At 59.2% G+C, this 22,600-nt stretch overlaps 1 protein-coding gene across 2 annotated transcripts; it reads right to left on the bottom strand.

Moving 5' to 3' along the window:
- Positions 1-1,729: 1,729 nt before the first annotated feature.
- Positions 1,730-22,335, bottom strand: HNF1B (HNF1 homeobox B). 2 transcript variants are annotated; one of them, XM_068210724.1, is made up of 9 exons: positions 21,866-22,335; positions 17,141-17,340; positions 15,646-15,832; positions 14,921-15,162; positions 7,830-7,993; positions 5,033-5,165; positions 4,729-4,920; positions 4,218-4,336; positions 1,730-1,866 (listed from the first exon to the last, which is right to left on the bottom strand). In XM_068210724.1, the coding sequence occupies exons 1-9, from the start codon at positions 22,318-22,320 to the stop codon at positions 1,846-1,848; spliced, it is 1,713 nt and encodes a 570-aa protein (XP_068066825.1). In that variant the 5' UTR covers positions 22,321-22,335; the 3' UTR covers positions 1,730-1,845. The 2 variants fall into 2 exon arrangements, with proteins under 2 accessions (XP_068066825.1, XP_068066824.1); XM_068210723.1 differs by having other exon boundaries at positions 15,646-15,910.
- Between the last annotated feature and the right edge of the window lie 265 nt (positions 22,336-22,600).

The raw sequence follows: 22,600 nt of genomic DNA on the forward strand, positions 1-22,600 counted from the left end.
AGGGCTCAGAAGAAATGGTGTTTAATTATGGTATACATTAAATTAAATGTAATTCTGAATGTTGTTCTCCAAATTCCTGATGACTTATTCGCCGGTGGGCAGCTCCTGTCAGGCCCAGAGAGCGTGAGGGTCCCACTGTGCAGACAACTGAAGTCAAAGAGCCTTTGTCAGCCCAAAGAGAGCATCCAGTGCTCTCCTTCTTAGCATGGCTATCTGTCCATGGGCACCTCTGCTGCTGTCCACCTCTCGAAATCCCTCTCAGCAGCTGGCACATGCCACAAAGTTAATGAAAAATCAGCACAACTGAGGAGCATTAGATCCATTTACAGAGGGGAGCAGGTACGGAGGAGCTCGTGTCTCACAGAGGGCAGGCGATGCCTTAAACAGCTTCCATGGCTTTGGGAGGTTGGATTGGGCACCCAGACTCCTCCAGGGCTCTGGTGTGTGTCCTCAGCGAGTGCCTGAGGGGCTGGGCATGCCCTGACCACAGAGCTGGGATCATTCACAAGCTGGAGATGATTCTGCAGAGCTTTCCATGCAGGAGCTGGTGCCAGCTGAGACAGGGCAGCAGCTGGAGTGTTCACACCACAGCCCTTATTCCATCCATCCATCCAGGGCACCACGAGGACGAGAGCACCCTGTGCACTGCTAAGGGTGGAGCCAACAAGGTTCATCATCAGCTGCTGAAGGTGGAAAGAAGCCACCTGTACTGGCCATTCACTGGGCAGGAGATGAGGCAGTGACTGGGCACTCCCTTCTGTGCCCCGAGGGACGAGAAAAGGGAGAGTCTCTGAACCCACGGGGGAGGTCCCATCAGAATTCCGTGTGGCTTCATTCGCTCTGTAGCAGCAAGTGCTCCAGGCTCACCCGGAAGCTGCTGACACTTCCCAGCAGCTGGATGTGTTCACCAGGCTGCCGAGTCCTTCCCCACCCCACCAGAGCCCACCTCAGAGTCCCCAGGAGCAGGGAAGTCCATTGAGATTGATTGGTAGTCGCAGCTGTCCCCACATGGATCATCCAGGTCCTGCCAGGGCTCCGCTCAGCTCGCCCTGTGCCCTTCCTTCACGTGGGATGTCACCGTGCAGGGGACACGTGTCCGCCTGTCCCCCTGCACAGCAGAGCCCAGTGCTGCCCGACCAGGGTCCTTGCCAGCCCCAGGACTGGAATTAACTCGTTTAAAGGAAAAAGAGAAATACAAAACCAAAACCATCCTCAGCTCTGACCTTTACCATAAAAAAAAAGAGAAAAAGAAGATATTCAGGACCAATATATACAGATGGGGGAATTGCACTTAATTACAGTAGTTTACATCCATTGGACAAAATTTACTTCTTTTTTATATAAATCTCTATGTATAGGGGTGGGGAGGGGGGAGGATGGAGCAGACTGCACCTATATTTACAGTTTAATTGGCTCAGTTCAACAACACATGCAATTCCTCCCTCCAAACGCCAAGTAACAGACCCCGGTCCCTCTCAGTCCGAGTGGAGGAGTATAACTTAAACATGATCCATCTTCCCCTTCTGCCAGTCCCCAGCACAGCTCGTGCCTCGTTCCTCGGGAGAGCCTCTTGGAAGGCAAATACTTCGGCAAAATAATCCCCAAGACACATCTTGGAAACACTGCGTGGAGGGAAGGAGAGGCAGGTCCCGGCCGGGCGCCGCGGCTCCGGGCAGGTCCCCGGGAGGGCTGCGGGGAGCCCCGAGCCCCGGCTCCGTGTCGGGCTCCTCGCTGCTGGGCTGCGCTCTGGCAGGCGACTCCCGGGCTGTGAGCGCAGCTCGCCGGCGGGATGTTGTGGAAAATAAGATCCCGTTGCTATGTGCAAAAGCAGCGAGGTGTGGAGCATCACCAGGCTTGCAGGGGACACTGAGGAGGGAGAGAGAGCAGCACAGTGAGCGGCGCCGGGGAACGAGGCGGGAGGAGGAGGAGGAGGCAGTGCCACAAAGCATTTGGAGGCATCACCTCCTGCACTGCTCCGTGACCACCCTGGGGCTGCCCTGCTCGGCCCTGAGCCCTCCCTGGCACCCCTGTGGGGGAGGCAGTGGGAAAATACTTTCTTAGCCAGCTGTTGCCACCCCCTCCCAAAAATAATGACTGAAAAAGGTCTTGTTTGTGCCCAGGCTGTGCCAGGCAGCCCAGGAGCAGCCAGGCGTGAGGCTGAGCTCGGCTGGGGTGGGAGAGGCGCCGGGGGCTCATCGCTGTCCCCCGGCAGCGCTCTCACCTCCAGGGACAGAGTCGAGCAGCCCCCCGTGCCACATCCACCCCACTGCAGAGGCCCCCTCTCCATCCCTCTCCATCCCTGGGGTCCCCCCAGTCCCCGGTGGGCGGGGGGCAGGGGTGGGGGTGACCTTGTGGGCTGGAGCGCACAGCAAACATCGTCAGGCGGAGATAAGGAGACGCCAGGAGCCTCCCGTGACATGTCATTAGGGACTGGCCGTGGCTATCAGGTGTTTGCCAACGTAATAAACATGGTGGCTCGGCCTCAAGCGTTGTCAGAGGAACAGGGAGGTATTTGCCCCTTCCAGGTCTAATAACAACATCTGATAAGAGCCCACAGCAAGCGAGGGGAGGGCTGGGGGGTGACCAGGGACCTCCCTCCAGCTCTGTCACCCCAGCAGGACCCGGAGCAGCCCCCTCCACCACGGAACTGGTTTTGGGGTCTGGTGGGGGCTGCCTGCCTTATGCCGAGGCAAAGGGTGGAGGAGCCAGGGCACAGCCGCTGGTAGCCCCAGTCAATGACAGAAACCCGAATCACCAAAAATCTTCAGGCATTTGAGCAATTTGGGTGGTGAGCAGCATTTATGGGGCCCCTATGCTGCATGTGTCACACTTCATTCACCTCTGGCTAATGAAACTGCTGACCACCAAGAAAGAGATCCATGTCCAAAGATAAATTTTTCCAGCTGTAGCTTGGGCACGGAATGGTTGGTAGGAAAAGAAACCCTGGGGGCTGGGAGGGTTTGCTGTGGGAGGCAGGTCACATCCTGCCCTGGTGCTTGCAGGATGTTTGTCATGTATTGGGGGTAGCAGGGGGGTGGGTGCCCCTTCACCACAGCAGGTGAAGGGTCCTGGCCCCGTGTCCCCCCTCCTGAGCCGTGACACCTCCTCCTGCTTTCACTAAAGTGCAAGAAGGTGATGGAGGCAGGAACCCCCGGGAGCCCCAGCCCGGCGGGCAGCGCTGGTCAGGGTAGGCTGATCGCAGGGCCCGCAGGCAGCGGGGATGGCTGGGCTCTATCGCCCTGCCAGGGATATTTCCTGTGTCCCGGAGCTGCGCGGCCAGCCCGGCATCAAAGGCAGGAGAGCTCGATTAATCAGGGGCAGTTCGGGCTGAGCGCGCAGCAGATGGGCCGATAAAGCTGCACGGAGGAAATGGAGCTCGCAGGGGCGGCCGTGCCTGAATGGTCACCCTGAGACCTGCCCAGAGTGGGATCCCCGGGGGGGTGGCGTTCGTGACCCCTTCCCAAGCACCCCAAGCCCCCCGCGTCTCCCCTTTGCAGCCCCAGCCCCTTCCTGCACCCTCGCCAAGGATCTCACAGCGATGCTGGGGGGGTCTCACAGCAATCCCACACTGTATTTACTCTGTGGTCATTGCAGACATTTTTTCCCTGTCCCCTGTCAAACCTCGGGAAGAAAGTTTATCTGAATGCAAGTTCAAGGCTCTCTCTTATTTATCTAGCGATCAATAAGGGCCACATATTTCCCACAGTCCCCAGAGCTGGCTCTCAGAAAGGGACTATTGTCTAAGGAAAACCTCGCACACCTGATTTGAACCAGGATAAGTCCGGCCTTACACCTGCAGTGGGCAGATGATAAAGGTTTATGGGCTGGGGGAAGCTGGGGAGCCTTGGACTCCACTTGACTCCAACCAGGGTTGATCCCCCTGGACACGGGCAGCAGAACCTGCTTGGTTCTACCTCCTCAGCCCCAGCAGGATGCTCCCACTCTCATGGAGCTGCCCCAGGGATGAGCAGGGCCTGGCTGGTACCACCAAGTGTTAGACAAAATCGCCCAAATCCCCATCCCACCACCTGCAACCAGGTGTCTTGGAGTCCGTGAAGGGGCTGGAATGGGCTCAGCTCCCCACAGGAGTGGAGCACAGGCAGCAGGACGGGGTCTCTGCTACTCCCACCTCCAGCCCCACATCCAGAGGGGGAAAAGCTCCACTCCACCTTCACACCCCCATGCCGTGCCCCCCAGCCAGCCCTGTGGGGCATTACCTGCTTACTGGAAGACATGTTGGTGAGCGTGCTGATGCTGCTGGTGTCCGTCACCACCATGGCCGAGGGGAAGCGGGAGGTGTGGGAATACTGGGGAGGCTCCTGTTTGTGCGTGTACACTGCGGACAGGAGGGGGACAGCTCAGGGAAAAGCCACCCCAGCCCTCGCCACGGCAGGTCCAGGGATGGGAACGGGCAGCAGGGAGACAGGGATGGGATGAAACAAGCCAAGGGGAGAACCCACCACTTCCCTCCAAGCCACTGCATCCTCAGGCAGCAGCTCGCCCCCAGGAACCCGTGGGGACTGAGGGGCTGTGGCTGGACCAGATGGAGGAAGGGACGAGGCAGGATGTGACCAGCCTGCACCGCTGAGCATCCCATGGGCTGGAACCACGAGAGAGGGACAGCAGCCACGGGTGCCAGCTTGGGCAGGGCGGAGCGGGAGGAGAGCACAAGCTGATTTCCCATCTGAATTCATCCAGGGGCCCCTTGCAGCTCCCCCCAGGCCTTACTGTGTGAGTTCTGCAGCTGGGTCACGGTGGCCATGAAGGGCTGCTGTGCCATGTGGCCCGGGGACTGCTGCATCAGCGGCTGCTGGTGTGGGCTGTGGAGCTGCTGGGAGAACTGCACCGGCTGCAGGGCTGCCAGGCTGCCAGCCACGCTGTTGATGACGGGGACACTCTGAGCCTGCGAGGTGTTCAGACCTGGGAGCAGGGAGAGAGCAGAGCGGGGGTGTCAGCGCCGGCAGGAGCGGGCAGTGCCACCCCCGTGTCACGGGGCAGGGCACGGAGGTGGTCTGTCTCGGGGTGCACTTACTCTGGGCGATGGCCATGACTCCCGAGAGCGGCGTCATGATGAGGTTCTGGGACTGCTGCGGGTTGTGGTGGGACAGGCTGTGGATGTTGGTCAGGGTGCTCACCGGGGGCAGCCCGCCCCCCGACACGGAGATCTGCCAGGCAGGACAGGCACGGTCAGAGCACGGCCACGGGGAGCCCCCACCCAGCCCCCTCCTCCTCCTCTCCACGGGGACATCGGGGGCATCGGCAGAGCCCCCTCCTCAGAGGGGAGCAGGCTGCGGTCCCGCTGGGGCTTCACCCCAGGCAGCCCCCACAGGGCTGCAGACCCTGACTGCAGCACCTCAATTTCGTGTTAATATACAGCAAAACAGCGTTGGGAAAGACTTTGCTGGCACTGGCTTCCAGCTCCACTGGAGCATGGCACCGGAACACGGCACATCCCAAGCCTTTGCTGCTTTGTACCCCGAGTCCAAGCTCCAGCCCACGGGGACAGCTGAGGGCTCTCAACACTCATTAACTTCTAACCATCGTGCTTGTAGGGGAAAGTGGGACCCATAAACTCAGGAAAGTGAAGAAAATTGGCAGAAGGCAGATTAAAGGGGCCTCGTGGTGATATCTTAGTCACCAATCTGGCAGGATACTGGTGAGACAGGGTGGGTGTGCACAGCCGGGATCAGTGCCCGGGTTTTGGGCTAAAGTTTAGGGATCAGACAAAGGCACTTGGCATGTGCTGTGAGAACTGGAGCTGCTCCCCAGGACATGTAAGTGCCTTAATTCTTCAATTGCTGCACCTTCCCCTAATTCCTGTTGTTAGCCCTCTCGAACTGAGTGACCTCAATCCCAGCTCAGAGCCATCCCTGCAGCCCTTCAGGTGACATTTCTGGACACCAGTTCCAAGCACCTTGTTTATTTTACACATGTGAGCTGGAGATAGCAATTGAAACAAGTCCATCAATAAATTCCAAAGCCCGGGAGCGACTCACATTTCCTGATCCGGTATTTTCCACTTTCAAAGTCCCTTCAAGGCCGGGTTACACCACACTCGGCTGCACAAGTCAAACAGCTCCCGGCAAGCACACGCCGCTCGCCTGCAGCCCCAGCTCCTCTCACAGGGTGTTTAGCCCCAGAGCACTGCACCTGGATTGTGCATGACTGGAAAAGACCCTCCAGGCACTGGAGCCTCAGGGTAGACCCTCTGGCACTAATACAGCTGAGGCAAACACTGGAGCATGAAAGAGTGAGCCACGAGAGATTTCTGGAGCCTCAGTAACGCTCTTTCCTGAAAGATGCAGCGACCTCCTTGGCAGTTTCATGTGGGGCATTAAAGGCACATGTTTACTTACTAGAAACCACAGCCTACAGCATGTTTCGCTTAAATCACTTGCAAGCACCAGCTAGCCCTGCCTGGAGATCAGAGATAAGCTGTCAGAGCCGCGGTCCCGCACGGTCCCCACGGCGCTGGGCAGTGTCTGTGCCTTGGGGAGAACTCAGCAGGGCTCTTCTGCTGCACTTTACCAAGTGGCTTTTCCCAGTTTAATCGGCTCTCTTTCCTCCTCCCGTGCTGCCCAGCCCCTTCTGGGGGTCTCTGCCCCGGTCCCAGGAGCTGGCAGGGGGTGCTGGCATGGCCCAGTCCTCGGGGACCCCTGCCCTGGGCACGCAGCGCTGCCGCTGCCTCCGCCTTTATCCCTGACTCATTTATGGCTTCCAGGCTGAGGGTTATGAGGCTCAACACACCCTGAGGTGATCTGGGTGTGCTGGGGCAGAGGGAGTGGGCTGGGGTGTCGCTCTGCGATGTCCCCCCAGCTTGGCAGGGGACGTTTGGCTTTGCAGAGTGAGTGGCAGAGCCCGAGGGGCTGCACAGAGACCCTCTCCAGCCAGAAGGAAAGGCACAATGGAACGGTGCCATAGCTGAGGGAGGGGACAGGGAGCCCCTCCGTGGCCACCCAGCTTCGCCAGGAGACTGACGGGATGGCCCAGGAGGGACAGCCCTCTGAAAATGGAAGTGAAAACCGGGGAAGAACCGGCTTGGCCCCGTCACCCAGTGCCATGTTTGACTTTCGATTTCAGCAGGAAAAAAAACTCCCGGAAAAGCAGCAGCTCCAGGCAAAGCTCTGCCAGCCTGCTCCAGGGACGGGCTGTGCCTCTGCCATCACATCCCATCCCGTCCTGGCCTGAACCCCTGAACCCCCTCCTTGCCCTGCTCCTTCACCCACCCCTCCAGGGGCTTTGCAGCAGGAAGGGGCACCCCGAGTGCCCGGGCCCTGCCACGGCCCTGCAGCACCAGCATGGGGACACGTCCAGCACCACAGGGATGCTGATGTCCCATCTCCGCTCCTGCCATGCTGACACCACAGCTCTGCCCAGCAGAGCCCCACAGGCATGGCAAAGGGGAGGGGGAGAGGCAGGAGCTGTGGGGCCAGAGCCGGCGTGAGCAGCTTCAATCTCCTGGGACAAGAAGGTCCCTGTTCGCAGGGAAAGCTCTTCCCAAACTTGTGAGGGCTTAGGGAACAAGTAATGAATGAGTATTTTATCGAAACCATGTCATGGGCAGGGGAAAGCAAACAGTGATCCACCCAGTGCCTTCAGCCTGCGATCAATGAACCCCGGACTCTGGCAGATCCACCTCAAACACGGTGTGTCCCACCGGGAGCGCCGCCTCGGAGGCGGGCGGTGGGGACAGTGGCACCCTCGTCCCCCACAATGCCCCATTGTTCAGCCCTGCCGCGTGTGAAACCCGGGGGAAAGCGTGTTTGCTCTGCCCGCTGGGCCCTCTTATCTTATCAGCGCCGCAGCCACAATGGGCCAGGTGTACTCACCATTTTACCTTCGGGAGAGAGCAAACCGTGGCCCGGGTCCAGGCTGGCCGGGGAGACCTGCTGCAGGACAGCCTGGCTGGTGGTGACCATGGCACCGCTGCCGTGGTGGCTGATGGCCCCCGAGGACGCCGCCTCGCCGCTCGCCGCCTGGCTGTACCGGACCCCTGCAAAACACCGCCGGCCTTGGCATCACCCGCGGCCACCACGGAGGTGTCCCAGGGTGGTGCCGAGCCCCTCGGACCACCCCAGCCCTCCCTCGGTGTGTGGCACGAGGATGGGGATGTGTGCGAGCTCCTAAGTGCCACCCGTGAATGACAAACGGGAACTGGAGCACAGGAAAGGGCGTCCCTTCCTCCAGCACCGCTTCCCAGCTTGTCCCTGGCCCCATCTCCTGGAATTACAGTGAGGAGTTTATGGCCGGAGCTGCAGTCCCACGCTGCCCAAAGCCACAGGGGGAAAGGGAGCCCCACACCCACCTGCAGCCCTCCTGCTTCCATTTGCACAGCTCACAGCCGTCCTGCAAATTCCTGCTGTGGCTCTTGGACACTGGCCTGGGGACCCTGCACCATGAGGAGTGACCCTGCAATCCCACGCTGGCCCCTCTGAGGCTTTCCCCCCAGCCCCAGCCATCCCCAGCTCCCACATCCATGGCTCCCAGTGTTTCCTCAGGCCCTCCTGCATCCGATTCCCTCTCAACAGCCTCTCCACAAGTGTATGATTAACAGGGCACCGCAGCAAGGCAGAGGGGCCAGACACACACCAGCCTCCAGAGCAGACCCCAGCCCTCCGCTGCCCTGGAGGGAAATCTGGCCCCAGCACAGGTCTTCTATATAAATATATTTAATTTGGCTAAAGCACCCCACACTGATAACCATATGATCAGCCATGTGTCATGGAAAGGCATCTACAGATCACAAATAATTAACTGAGGAAAACCCATGGCAAACAAAAGTGTCTTTTACAGAGCTGCCTTGACAGCTACGGCGAAAAGCCATTTATTAGGCTGGACAGGAGTCCAGCCCTGTGCTCCCAGCCAGACTTACTGAACTGCTCTGGGAAAGAAGCGGCCGACGATGGACAGACACACCATGGCTCTCCTGGGGAAAAACCCCATGGTGGCAAAGCCCACCTTGCCAGCCACCATGAGCACCATCCGCCCGTGACCCCAGGCAGTGCACAAGGCCCCTGGGGACAGCTCCTCACAGTGACCATCACAGGGGAGGTTCAGCCTGTGGCTGGCTCCGTGAAGGATGCTCTAAAAATTAATCTCTGAAGCAAGGAAAAACAAAGAAATCATACCTGGAGCCCAGGAGCTTTTCCCCAGCTCCAAAACCATCTGCCCACGCACAGACCCACCCACACCCTCCACCAAAACCACAACACAGCCACTCCGTAATCGCCTCCGAATTTTCCCCATCAGCTGGTTAAACACGACCCACAGATAGGAATCTCCTCACCATGTCTGGTTCCTGATGATTTCCCAGCAAACCCCTTTATCCCTGATAATAAAAGAATGTCCTCTGGCAGGTGGATATTTGCCCGAGTGGACGTCCCTGCCGTGAACAGGGTAAACATTACCCAACCCGGGCACTGTCACACACATTCCTCCCGCGCCCCGGCCCTGCACAGGGTGCTTCACTCTGGGCCGGGATCCCGGCGCTGCTGAAACAATGGCAGGGGAGATAAAACAAAGCCCTTTCTTCTGGGCGTGATCTGAGAGATAGACCAGAGTGCAGACGGCTCCTCTCGCAAAGGAAATCAGAGTTTCTGCTGTCTTCAGCCTCTTCTGGGCTCAGTAAGAACAACAAAAAGGAAAGTCCATTTTAAATGAAAAATCATGCCCTATCCAGCTGAGGGGGTGGTACCTCATGAGCCAAGCCACCCAAAGCTGTGAAGTTGCCTTTAAAACACACAAGAGGTTAAATGCTGATTTTGAAGCTCTTCCTTGCGACCCCAAGGACAAGACTTTGATTGTTTGAGGAACAATAACCAGCGCCGAGATTCCCAGATAGGCTGGGGACTGAGATTTTGGGTCTCTAGATAAAACCACTGAAGACTCTGCATCTTGATGAAGAGTCCTGATGAGGATTAACTCTCCCCAGGAGAGCCAGGTTGGGCTCTGGGGCCGGCGACAGCGGTGCCACTCCCCAGCCCCACCAAGGACCCTGCTCAGAAGCCACTTGCTGGGCAGGGAGAAGCCTTCTGCCAGGGCTCCCTTTAGGAAGCATCCATCCTCACTGGGTTTTCCCCGTCCCCACAATGGGAGGGCTGTTATTATTGACGTGTCCCCAGGGCTGGGCTGGATTTGGGCAGATCAGATCATTAATATCGGGAAGCCACTGCAAGGCATTGTTGCTGTTGTCACTGCTGGAACGCACGGAGCTCCCTGGTGATGGGGGTGCTGCCTTTCCTCTGAGCTCCCCAGGCCTCCCTCAATCACTGTACCCTGGGATCCAGCCCTGCCCTGGCAGCACAGGCTCTGGGAGCTCCCCAGAGAGCCCCACAGCCGGGGTGAGTGCAGGGGCACGGCTCCAGCTGTGAGCACCAGGACTGAAGGATTCCTCCCGGAGCGAGCTTTGGCATCCAGGCTTTATGAGCTGGGCTCAGACAGCCATCAGAGCCCAACACAACGGTTCTCCTGCTGCTCTCCCGGGCCTCCACAGCTGGAAGCAGCCCTTGTGCAAAGGGATTTATTCCCCCTCAGTCTCTTCCCGCGGCTGCTCAGGAGAGGAAGCCTGGATGGGATCACTGGGAATGGGTCTGGCCATGGAGCCTTCCCTCCTCAAGGCTTTTTTTTTTAACTGGAGCTACAGCCATAATATAAAAGTCTGTTTATGGGACGGGGCATTGTGTGGCCCCTGAGCTGCACAGCCTGTGAAATGTTTTACTGCTTTCCCCTGCCCCAGACGAGCCGCAGGGTCCGGCTCCCGTAGCCTTAACCCTGTTCCAGCTGATGGACGGGGACAGCAGCGTGACAGTCCCCAGGGCAGGGGGTCCTGTGCACTCACAGACCTCCCAACTTCCCTGGGGTGCCACACTCATCCTCCTGGCTCGGCTTTTGGGGGCAGGGGGGCAGTGGAGGGAGTTTAGGGCAAGGATCGGTCTCTTCATCACTTTCATCACAGCCTCATGCCATTTTCTCAGAACACACCATGCCCGTGCCTTTGGCAGGCACCAGCAGCGAAGCAGTTTGGTTCTGCTTTGCTTTAAGTCGTGTTTGATCTTAATAAACTGTATTTTAAAAAACCCTCATTGTACTTTTAACTGTCTTTCCCATGCAGCCATGGTGCCACAGCACATCCCAACCTCCAGTGTCTGCCCCTTCCCCCAGCTCTAGGCTGCACTTCTGCCCAGACCTTCACCCGTGTCCTGCACATCACCAGCAATGCCAAACCCCAAAGGAGACCCCAAAAATTCACCAGTGATCTGGTGGCAGAGGGGATGCAGCTCTGGCTCTGCTTGACCCCCCAGGATGCAGCCATCAGCGTGGACCAGGGTGTGAAAGTGGGGTGAGAAAAGCAAAGTGTAATTTTTGGGGACATGCTGGACTCGGTGATGCTTCACCCACTGACACTATGGACAGCCAGGTCACTGATGGGACAATGTCACCCTCCCAAAATTCAGGTCCAGGCATCACCGAGAGCACCTCTGATTTTTGGGCTGCCACTCAAATTGTCCCTAAAGTGTTAATCTTGCTCAGTTACAGAGGTGCATAGTTTATATCCATTATAAACCCGTTTATGGGGGACTAGACCCTCCCATTTCGCTGCTGTCATAAAGTTCTAATTACCCCCATAAAACAGGGAAAAGCTCCTAACAGTGCACTGTACCCACCGAGCCCCACAATGTGCCTGACAGTAAAATATTACAACCACTGGCACGGGGTCCCAGTCAGAACCAGCACCCCAAGGAACACGGGCAAGGATCCAGATACAAACCAGGGCACCCCCAGAGCGAGGGTTTGCTGATGGGCTCTTCTTTTAAAGAAAAGTTAAAGCCCTTCAGTTGCCCTTTGGGTTTTAGGAAGAATCTCAGGGATGGCACTGGGGTATTTTTATGTTTATCTCCATCTGTAGAGATAGCTAAATTAATTTTATATATATATATATATATATATATATATATATATATAAAAGTAATGCATTTTAATACACATATGTATTATGTATATGTGTATGTATATATGTATATATGTATATATAACATATATGTATATGTGTATCATATGTATATACACATATATATGTATATAAATGTGATTGCTCAGATATTGATCTGCTACTCTGAGGTTTGCAGAGCAGGGATGGATGGATGGATGGATGGATGGATGGATGGATGGATGGATGATGGATGGATGGATGGATGGATGGATGGATGGATGGATGACACCCTGACCCCCATGGGTGTGCAGCCCCCCAGGACAGGCTGCAGGTGATGCTGTGCCCCCCATGGGTGTGCAGCCCCCCAGGACAGGCTACAGGTGATGCTGTGCCCCCCATGGGTGTGCAGCCCCCCAGGACAGGCTGCAGGTGATGCTGTGCCCCCCATGGGTGTGCAGCCCCCCGGGGATGCTGTGCCCCCCGGCCATGGGGCTGGGGCTCTGCAGGGAGGGCGGCCCTTTGTATGCAGGGCGGGCTAGGGGGGCGGGCGGTGCTTCCCCTAATCTCATCAATGCCCCGATTGTCTTCGGGGCTCTTGAAGATAAAAATGGCATAAGCCAGAGTCTGCGGCATGGCACCGAGATAAAGCCCCGAGTGACCTTCAAATCAAACAGGGAACCAAGATCGCTGATAAAACCCAGAGTAAGGGAAAAGTCCAGCCTCGGAGAGGAGCCTCCGAGATAGAAAGGCTTTAAGTATTTACCTCCAAATAGTTAAAAACCACAGCACGAGGCTTGACAGATGGGTCCCCAAGAAGAGGCCGGAGGATGTTTGGCTTTTACAGCTCTCATCCCTGCCCCGCTGTCATTCCGCCCTTTTGCAAGACCCCATTGATGTCCCAAGGAGAGGCGATCCCTCTTTGTCCACGGGCACGGGAGAGGTTCGCAGCTGCCCCACAGCTCCAGCCCCATCGTTTCCTGCCGGGGATGTCGCGGGCCGGGCAGGGCAGGGCAGGCTCCCAGCGCTGTCATTAAGCTGTTAAGGCATTGAGCGGCCCAGACGCCGCCACCTCGGGGCAAGGACAGTTCAAATCCCAGCATGGACAGCCAGGATGGGGTCAGCCAGGCAGCGGGGCCAGCGCTGAGTGTGCCCCACCACGAGGGGATCCCCAAGCATCTCCGGGAGGGGGTTCCAGCAGCCATGGACCCGGCGGTGTTTTGGGAGCCTCTGGGACCCAGCTTGGTCCAAGCACCCTGAAGCAATCACGGCTGAGCTCCATCCCTGCCTGCTGCCCCCAAATCAGCCCTAAAAGCCCACAGTGTCCCTTGCCATGCCCATCTTCTCCTCCTCAGGATGGATACAAGCACCGACCGCCAAGGAATTCCCGCAGCCAAGCCCTCCTGACCCCTCCGGAGGGGCTCTTCTCCGCAGCCATCACTCCTGCCCTGCTCAAAAGCCCCTCGGAATGGGCTGTCACCGGCCCTATAGCCACGGCCGGCCCCGGCTGGCACCGCTCCGACGGGAAAATAAAGCTTGGGGCTTAACTGCCCTCCAGCCCCGAGATAAATGCCCGCGGTTACAGTAATTGCTGTCCCCTAATAGAAGAAAACAAAGGCTCTCGGGGGGTGCCCCATGTGCGCTGGCAGGCCGGGGGCACATCAAAGGCAGCGGGGTTCGTTCAAAGCCCCGGCTTAATTGTCAATTAAGCATGCACGGGGGACAGCGCCGTGACAATGCGGGGCTGCATGCTGGTGGGGCATTGTGAAGCCCGCCGCGACACCGAAAACAGCTGATTCTGCTGACAATGTGCTTGTAGGGCACCTTGTAAGCAATCAGCCGCTGACAGGAGGGCAAACGTCCTCCCCGTCCCCGCCATTGTGCGGGGCATTCCTGGGGCAGGGTCACTTTTTGGTCACCGCTGGCCGGTCCCCGGGATGCTGCCGGTCCCTCCCAGGGCCGGGAGCTGCCCACGCACATCCCCGGGTCCCCTCGGGGGCTGCCACCGCCTGCCAACACCCGAGCGCCGGTGTCCAGCCACCCGCTGGCAGCGTCCCCAGGCTCCCTGCCCTTCCCGCGGGGACTCTCCGCCACACGGGTTCCTTCGGATTTGCCTTTGTACGGAGCTGGGTGTGTGCTACACACACCAGGCAGGGTCATTTCCAGGAGGTGGCTGGTTCCAGCCTCCCCGGCCGGGGCTGTGTCCGAGGGGACGTGGGGCAGTGGGGACGCGGTCCCCGGGCTGACCCCCCACCTCCGAGCCCCCTGTCCCGCCCGCGGGGCAGCAGAGCGCCGGTGAGGGACAATGGGGATTGTTCTCCCAACAATGCCTGTCGCCCCTGCCCGCCCTGACGAGCCCCCCGGTGTGCAGCCCCCTCCCCACGGCGTTATCTCCCACTTCAATCCCCCGGGGGTTTTCGGCGGGTCTGCTCTGCTCTGCCCAGCCCTGGGCACAGCGTGGCCGGACCGCGGTGTGGAGAGGAGGAGGTGGGGTCACCCTGCACCCCCGGCAGCCTTCTTCATCCACCTCCCTCCGCTCTGGCACGGGGATGCTGCAGTCATGCACCCAGCCCGGGGTATCTGCAGCCCTGCAGCGAGGCCAGGACACGCTGCCACCCCTTCCCTCGGGCATTGCCTGTGCACCCCCAGAACCAGGGCTCCCCAGTGGGCTACATCCCATGGGCTGGCACTGGCACCACACGGCAGGCACGGGGCAGCTCCTCCTGCCCTGCTGGGCACAGCCTCTCCCTGCCCAGCCGAGCCCACACGGAACTCCCGTGAGCTAAACCAATCAAGCAAACACTGATTTATCCTCGGCACGCCGGAAATCCAGCCCTCACCATGTGGCCATAACACTGCAGTGACAGCACGTGCTGCTCTCCATCACCATCCCTCCCCGAGGCTGCAGCGGGGACCAGGGTGAGCATCCTGTCCCCGCACACACAGCAGCCCCAAGCTCTGCCGTCACCCCCAGCACCCCCGGCGAGGCCTCACCTGGCATTTTGCTGGGCGGGGAGGCGCTGGGCTGGTTGTGGTGTGGGGAGCCGTGGGACAGCAGCAGGTTCATGCTGTGCGGGGGCTGGCCCGAGCTGTAGGCGTCCATGGCCAGTTTCTGGCGGAAAGCCTCCTCCTTGCGCCGGTTGGCAAACCAGTTGTACACACGGACCTCCGTCACCAGGTTGGAGCCCAGCCCGTGAGCCTTGGAGGGGGACACTCCTCGCTGCAGACACTCGGCCCTGTGAGGGCAAGGGACACGTTGGAGCAAGGGTACAGCTGGGGGCAAGCAGGGGCCTCGGGACACAATAAATCTGGGCGAGTTTCAGCCCTCCCTGCAAGCCCATCTGCCCTCTTCAAGTACAGCCACGCTGTAAAGGCCATCCCCGCTCCCTCTGGTAATGCTGCAGCATGCCTGTGGTACCCCTGTATCATCCTTGCAGCATCCCCACCACATCCCTGCCCAAGCATGGAGCTCATTGTGCCCCAAACATCACCCAGCGGGGCAAGACATGGCAAGGAGAGGCCTGGCAACTCAGCAACGCTGTGCCACGAGCCGGGAACCGGGGTGATGAGCCAGGAGCGCGGCATCTCCCACGGCATCTCCCACGGCATCTCCCACGGCATCTCCCACGGAATCTCCCACGGCATCTCCCACGGCTTTCGGAAGGAAGGCTGAGGCTGTGGGCAGGGGGGGCAGCGCAGGTGTGTGGGGCAGCCATTACCTGTTGCACTCCTCCACCAGGGTCTCCCGCTCCTCCTTGCTGGGGTTCTTCTGGCGCTCGTAGGCTTGGTACAAGATTTGCTGGGAGGCCGGCCCCCACTTGAACCGATTGCGCCGCATCTTCTTGCTGGGGGTTTCAGAGCAGGCGTCGTCGAGCTGGGCAGCCCCCTGGTTCTGCTGATTGAACTCTGGAAAGAGAAACAGCAGCTGATCCTGACTGCCTTTGTCTGTCATATTTCCACAACCCTGGACTGCCTGGTTGAACTCTGAAAGAGAAAGGAGCAGACGTGAGCTGGCCTGTAGCCGCCGCTCGGAGTCACGGTCCCGCGCCAAGGGGGCCCCCCCATGTCCCCTCCCGCAGCACCCCGAGCCCACGGCAGGCTTTGGAGCTTGCCAGGTGCTCCCTGCCACCCATCCCGGGAAGGGGCCGGCCTGCTGCCATCCCTGTTTAATGGGGAGGCATGTGCAGGGCATGCTATGGCCATGCATATTCATGGGCAGGGCCCCCGCCAGCCTGCGCTTGTTTTGGGAGGATTTTTCCAAGCAAGGAGCTGGGCAGTTCGGCTGCAAAGCCCCCCGAGAGGGTGCCCCTCTCTGCTCACCCACAGCTCCCCTCCCACTCCCCTCCCAGCGTGGTGGGACACCAGCCCCGTGCCCGGGGCGGGCAGCACCAGAGGTGACCTTCGGCGGCCGCCCCAGCCCCGGCACTTGTCACCACAGCAGTAAAAGGAGATTAATGGGAGGGTTTTATTATTCCCAGTTTTGCAGGGGAATTCTCCCTCTTTTTATAATGGCTTTTCCCCGCCGTGATGGGGGGGAAACACAGGGCAAGGCTGGAGCAGGCTCTGTTTGCTCTAACGTCTCAAGGTGTGTTTTCAGAGCAATGGTATTTGGTGCTAAACCCTTTTCTGCACTTCCCGTCTGCTGGATGTTGCATCCTTTCAGAAGAGGGAGGCAGAGCCCTTTCCTGGGGGGTGCCACCCAAGGCTGCTTTGAGAGCTACGGGACAGATCCCAGGGCAAGGAAGAGTGGGAGAGGGGCACAAAGGAATAGTCTGTGTGCTTGGTCAAAATCATGTTCGTTTAAAACAGCACAGACTGCCCCAAATCCTGCTACACACAGCAACAATTCAGGGGGTTTTAATTTTCTCTCTCTACATTTTTTGCACTTGGTTGAAAAAATTGAGCAGCCTGAAAAATAACAAGGAAAAGGGGCAAAGGTGGGAAAGGCACCCAATTGTGAGCCATCATTAATTGTTCTCCCAGCTCTAACAAATACCAACACCCAGAAATTCAGCTGTGTGCATGAGCCGGGGGGAACCCTGCCACCAAGAGGGGCTCTCACCCACTTTTCCTGCACCTTAAATTCATTTTACTTGGAAAACTGTTTCGGGGAGATGCTGCACAGCTGGAGTCTGGGGGCTGTGCTGGTACCCAGGGGCAGGACAGGGACACAGGGACCCCCTCTCCCACCCCACCATCCCCACAGGTACTTACGGCGGAGGATCTCCCGCTGCTTGCGGACGTACCACGTGTACAGGGCAGCTCTCTTCTGGGTCTTCATGGGGGTGCCCTTGTTGAGGTGCTGGGAGAGGTGGGACTGGTTGAGGCCGGTGACATCCACCACCTCCCTCTGCGGGATGTTGTGCTGCTGCATGTACCCCTTGATCATCTTCGCTGCCCGCCACGGGTCCTCACTGTGGGCAGGGAAACCAAGGGTTAATACCTGCTGCCAGGGAAAAGCCCCCAGTATTTGCTTCTTCCCATGATGGAAACCTTTCATTACTATTTATTATTATTATTATTATTATTATTATTATTATTATTATTATTATTAAAACTGTTCCAGAAGGACACAAGATCCTCAGAGCGCATGTTTTTCCCCAGGCCCCCAAAACAGCCCCGTCCCACCCCAGGGCTGGCAGGATGGGGCTCGCCCCCACCCCCAGTCTGCTTGCCAGCCAGACTGTTCCCCCAGGGAGGGAGAAGCAGGGAGGATCCCAGTGTCCTGATGGGACACACCAAGGTCCCATTAATGCCAGCAAAGCTCCTCCAGACCCTCCGTGGAGAAGCACAGCCCGTCCACGAAGCGCTGCCCTTCCGTTCGGCGCGGTTTCTCCCGTGGGAGATACGCACACGCAGCGGGACACGCACACGGGCGGGCATGGGGAGCCCATCCTGGTCTCTTCATGAAGAAAGAGAAGTGCTGGGGATGCTTTTCCTGCCCCTGCTCACGGGTGCAGCACCTGCACTGTGCCCGTGTCCCACGGCTGGCAGGGACCCCTGCACGGCCACCGAACCCCACCCGCCGCGCTTGCTCTGTAGCTTCTTCCTTCCATTCCCACAGGGATAATGATATTAAAAAATCTCAATATCCCTTTAAAAGGGACCCTATGCCCTCGCTCCCACGGCTGTGCAAGCATAGACCATATGCAAAAGGCTGAGAAGCCAAGGTCAAACCAGGCACACAAACCCAACGAGTCCCCGAACACAAAACTGAAACCAAGCCCCTGAAAATTTTGAGTCATTCCTGACTATTATTAAACACTTTAATCTGGCCCCTGTAGGACCCAGGTGTAAATGACTCTTCTCTAAATCGCACTATTTTACTGTCCTTGGGGTAGCTGATGCTGATTTAGAGTCTGTTGATTAGGGTCTTTTTATTTTAGAACAAATAAAATTACAGCTGAAAATCCAAATGCTGCCCGTGGTCTTTAGCTCTGTCGAATGCCCAGTGTGACAGCAGGGGAACAGGCCAACACACCTGTGCTGCATCCAAGACCCCAGGGTTTATTCTGGGCTAAAAGGGAGCACTTTCAGCACTGAAAAAATCAGTGTGAGCCCAGAGCTGGTCACAGTCCTGCACTCAAATAATGCGATACCCCAACGCCGTGCTTGGAACGTCCGACTGCTTTCCCAATTCATTACTTACTTTGGATCCTTCAACTTGTCAAGTGAAGGAGAAAAAAAAAAAAAAAAGCCCAACAAGTAGATTTCTTACTTTTTTTCCTGAATGTAGCTTGCAAACAAAGCTGGTTGGATCCATGGCAAAATACAGGAGCAGAGCCAAGCAGGGCTTTGTCACAGCCGGGAAGGAGCCACGGAGCCTTCCTGGAGCCACTGAGCCTGTGCCCAAGCCTGCATCCTCCAGGCAGGGGAACCCCACTGTTTTTGGGGGTCCTGTCCGTGGGATGGTTCCCAGGAGAAGGTGGGAAGTGAGGAGAAGGACGTGGAGAAAATGTCCTTCCCAGCGGCACCGGGCAAAGCCGCCGCCGTGCCCGAGCTGAGGGGCTCGGGCAGACCTTTGTCACGAGCGGTTCATGTCACCCAACTGATCCCACTAATTACTGATTAATAACAAGTTAATGAAACAGAGCTCATTATCATTTCTAAGAGCGGTTTGGTTCGCAACCGAGCCCAGGGCAGCGTTTCCTCAGAGTGAAACCGAGAGCCAGTGAATCAGAGCACACTTGGAAAATGTCAAATGAGTGACTCGGAGGCTACAGAGGAGATTTTGAAATTCAAATAAAATTTAGCCATGTTTTGGTTGGAAAAATATCTGAGAATTAGCAAAAAAAGTCCCAGAGTTTCCCTCCATTTAATTATTTTTCAAAAGGCTTCACCTTGACATTTCCAACGTATTTCACACTTACACTTTCAAAACAATTATTCAGGTCTTAATTTCTGAGAAGTGATTTTTCCTTTACGAAACAACTTGACCGTATTCAAAAGGGTTAACCTGAAACCAAACCCAAACATTTTGTTTCATGTTAAACAAAATGTTTGGACTTGACCCAATATGAAACGTTTGAGTGTTTGTTTGGCCTCTTTTTTTTTTTTTTTCCCCTTTCTTTTTTGGTAACCTAAAAAGCCAGAGAGGAAAACCTTTTGAGTCAACACCAGCCCTTTTTCTTTGATTCTGTCACCAAAATGAAATAAAACAAACATTAATTGTCCAATCTTCAACAGGACTTTACTTACAAACAAAACCAAAACCCCAACCCAGGAGTGCTTTCTAATACTGGAAAACCAGTTTATAGCCCTGGCTCCACTGTCCTTCTCACCAAAACCATGGAAAGGTGTTTTTCTTGCACAAAATTAGCCCCACAAAGCCTGCCTGCCAATGCTGCCCGAGAAAAAGCCATTTCCCCATTCAGCCTCACACACAGGCAGGGGGCAAAGCCTGTGCCTCTTCCCAGGGATTCCCAGACCAGCTCACCCATTTTGTCAGCCTCAAAACCAGGTAAATACACTCCACATCCTCAGAGAAATATGCCAAGAATTTATACAGATGGATTATAAACCTGGCTCCCTGCAGAAATGACATCCTGGTCAGCATCTCCCTGCTCAGCAGGGAATCGGCAGTGCCTGCTCTCCCCACACATCTCGGGGTGCCTTTGCTGGGACCCCAGGGCTGGGATCCCAGCCCATGGATGGGATCTGGGTGCTCCTGGGATTATATGAATTCCCTGAGTGAGTGTGGGTGAGCCCTGGCAGGTGGGATGGGGCAGGGAGGGAGCCATGGGCTGTCTGTCCCTGAGCTGGGCTCTCCGTGCCACTGCCCGGGGTGAACCCACGGTGCCCACCACGCCATGGGTGGGCAGCAAAGCCCAGACCACGGCCCCAGAGAGCTGCAGGGCTCCTGCACAGCCCCAGGGATGTGGGAACAGCCCAGGAGTGAACCTGCCCTGGGTCAGGACACCAGGGGAGTGGGAGAAGAGGGGCTCAGCCCCCCAGCAAGGCTGCAGTCGGTGTCTCCCGGCTCCCCTACCTGCTCCCTCTCCAAGTACAAAGGCCTCTCTCAGAGCAAACACGAGCTCTTTGCAAAGGCTCCTCAGGGACATGTGCCCGCTCTTGTTTGCACCCAAGGCAAACTTTGCACAGAAACACCTGTGGGAGCACAGGGATCCCGGGGCTCAGCCTGATCAGCACCCCCGGCCACCCCGGGCACCCCCGGGCGTGGATGTGGCCAGCAAGGAGGGCACTGGGGACAGGTGGGAGCACCCAAGGGTGCAGGGCTCTGAGCCAAGCAGGAGGGGTGGGAACCCATCGGGAGAGGCCTGCGATAGATCCTCCCTCGCTCGGAGCCCCTTTGGCACCCGAAGGGTCCCAGCCTGGGCGGGCACGGCTGACACTGCCCTGTCCCCAAAGGGCACCGTCTGCCCTGCCGCTGCCGGGGCAGGACGGGAGCGCGTCGCTGCCGAGATCCCGGGGTGCCGGGGGAAGAGTCGGGGCTGTCCCCGGGCTCCGCAGGCTGGCAGGGGCCACGGGCACACACGGCCGGCAGGAGCGGGGCCGCGCTCCGCGTATCGCGCTGGGCATCGCGACAGGCACCGGAACGGCAGCGCCCGGCGGGGGACACGCGGACAGACCCCGAGGTGTGCCCGCCGCACTCGGGGGCGTCCCCGCGGGGCTCCCACCTGCTCACACCGGCGCCGCGGCCGCGGGAGAGGCGGCGGCCGCCGCTTCCCCGGGGCACCGGAGCGGGGTCGGTGCCGCCCGCACCCCCAGGGGCCGGGGCAGCGCTGCCCGCCGAGCCCGGGGCTGCCCCGTTCGGCCCGGCCCGGCCCGGTTCGGAGCGGAGCCGCATCTCGGGATGGGCCGGAGCGCAGCCGCTGCCGTCGGGGCTTCCCTGCTCCTTCCCCGCTCCCGGTCCGCTTTACAACCCGGCAATGAATAACCCGCCGGCCCGATCGCCCTGATCGCGGCCCTTTGTGTATCTTTCTGTTGATGATTTATAGAAATAAATTAATAACGCCCCGGGCTCCACGTGGTGCAGTTTATGTTTGAGCCGCCGGCGCGGAGGGACGGAGCCGGCGGCCGGTCCGAGCCCCCACGGCCCCGGCAGCCCCGGCCCCGCCGCGACCGGCGACGGGCAGCCCCGACGGGGCGAGGGGGCGCGGCCGCGGGGCTCCGGCTTCCCCCTGCCCGCTCCCCTCCGCCGCGGGGTCCGGGCAAGGGAGCCCAGGGCAAGGGAGCCCCGGGACCCGCCACCGGGACTGACCGCGGGGTGGGCAGGGAGCCCCGGGACCCGCCACCGGGTGGGACACACCGAGCAGAGAGCGCCGGGACTGACCGCGGGGCGGGCAGGGAGCGCCGGGACCCCTCACCGGGTTCGACACACCGGGAACGACCCCCGGGCAGGGCGCTCGGGGCCGGGGCCGTCGGCCCGAGGGCCTGCGGGCGGATCCCGGCGGCGCGGGGTGCGCCCGGTGCCGGTACCTGATCATCCTCTCCACCTCTGCCCGCTGCTCCACGGCCTCCTCCGTGTTGAGCGACTGCAGCTCGCGGAGGATCTGCGGCGTGTCAAAGTCGTCGCCGTCCTCGGAGCCCTCGTCGCCCGAGAGCTTGCCCTTGCCGTGCCCGTTGGCCAGCGGCGGGAGGGCGGCCCTGCCGTCGGGGGGCCCGCCGGGAGACAGCGGAAGGCTCTCCAGCTTGACGCCGAAGCCGGCGGCGGGCACCATGTCCTCCAGGGCGCGGATCAGCCCCTCCTTGGTGGCCCCGGAGCTGAGCAGGGCGCCCAGCAGCTCCCGTTGCAGGGCGCTCAGCTGGGACACCATCCTCCCGGGGCCGCGGCGCGCCCGCCGCTCGCCTCCCTCCTCCCGCTCCGCCCCGGCCGCGGCTGCTGCGGGCCGCGGGCCGCGCTCTAACAAGCCATGACCGCCACCATAAGGCATTATACCTTATGCAAATCAGCGCCAAAGCCTCTCCTCCGGCCCCCGCCCCGGCCCGGCACGGCTCGGCCCGGCCCTTAGCGCCCGCCGGGGCGGACTTTGCCTCGCGGCCGGCGGGAGGCCCCGGGGGAGCGGCGGGGGCAGCGCCGGGCGGGACGGCGGCACGGGACGGTGGCTCCGAGCGCCCCGGAGCCGGCTGCCGTCGGGGGTCCCGGTGCCGGCCGCACCCCGGGAAGGGAACGCCTTCCTCTGCCCGCGCCCCCCGGGGCCGAGCCGAGAGCCC

The sequence above is a fragment of the Anomalospiza imberbis genome, chromosome 20, assembly GCF_031753505.1.
Source record: "Anomalospiza imberbis isolate Cuckoo-Finch-1a 21T00152 chromosome 20, ASM3175350v1, whole genome shotgun sequence".
NCBI lineage: Eukaryota > Metazoa > Chordata > Aves > Passeriformes > Viduidae > Anomalospiza > Anomalospiza imberbis.

Coding starts and splice junctions, on each gene's coding strand:
- HNF1B (XM_068210723.1), bottom strand. CDS start 22,320: ATGCCTTATGGTGGCGGTCATGGCTTGTTAGAGCGCGGCCCGCGGCCC. Junction 4,921..5,032: donor AGTCATGGCCATCGCCCAGA/GTAAGTGCACCC, acceptor CCCTGCTCCCAG/GTCTGAACACCTCGCAGGCT. Junction 1,867..4,217: donor ACATGTCTTCCAGTAAGCAG/GTAATGCCCCAC, acceptor CTCCCTCCTCAG/TGTCCCCTGCAAGCCTGGTG.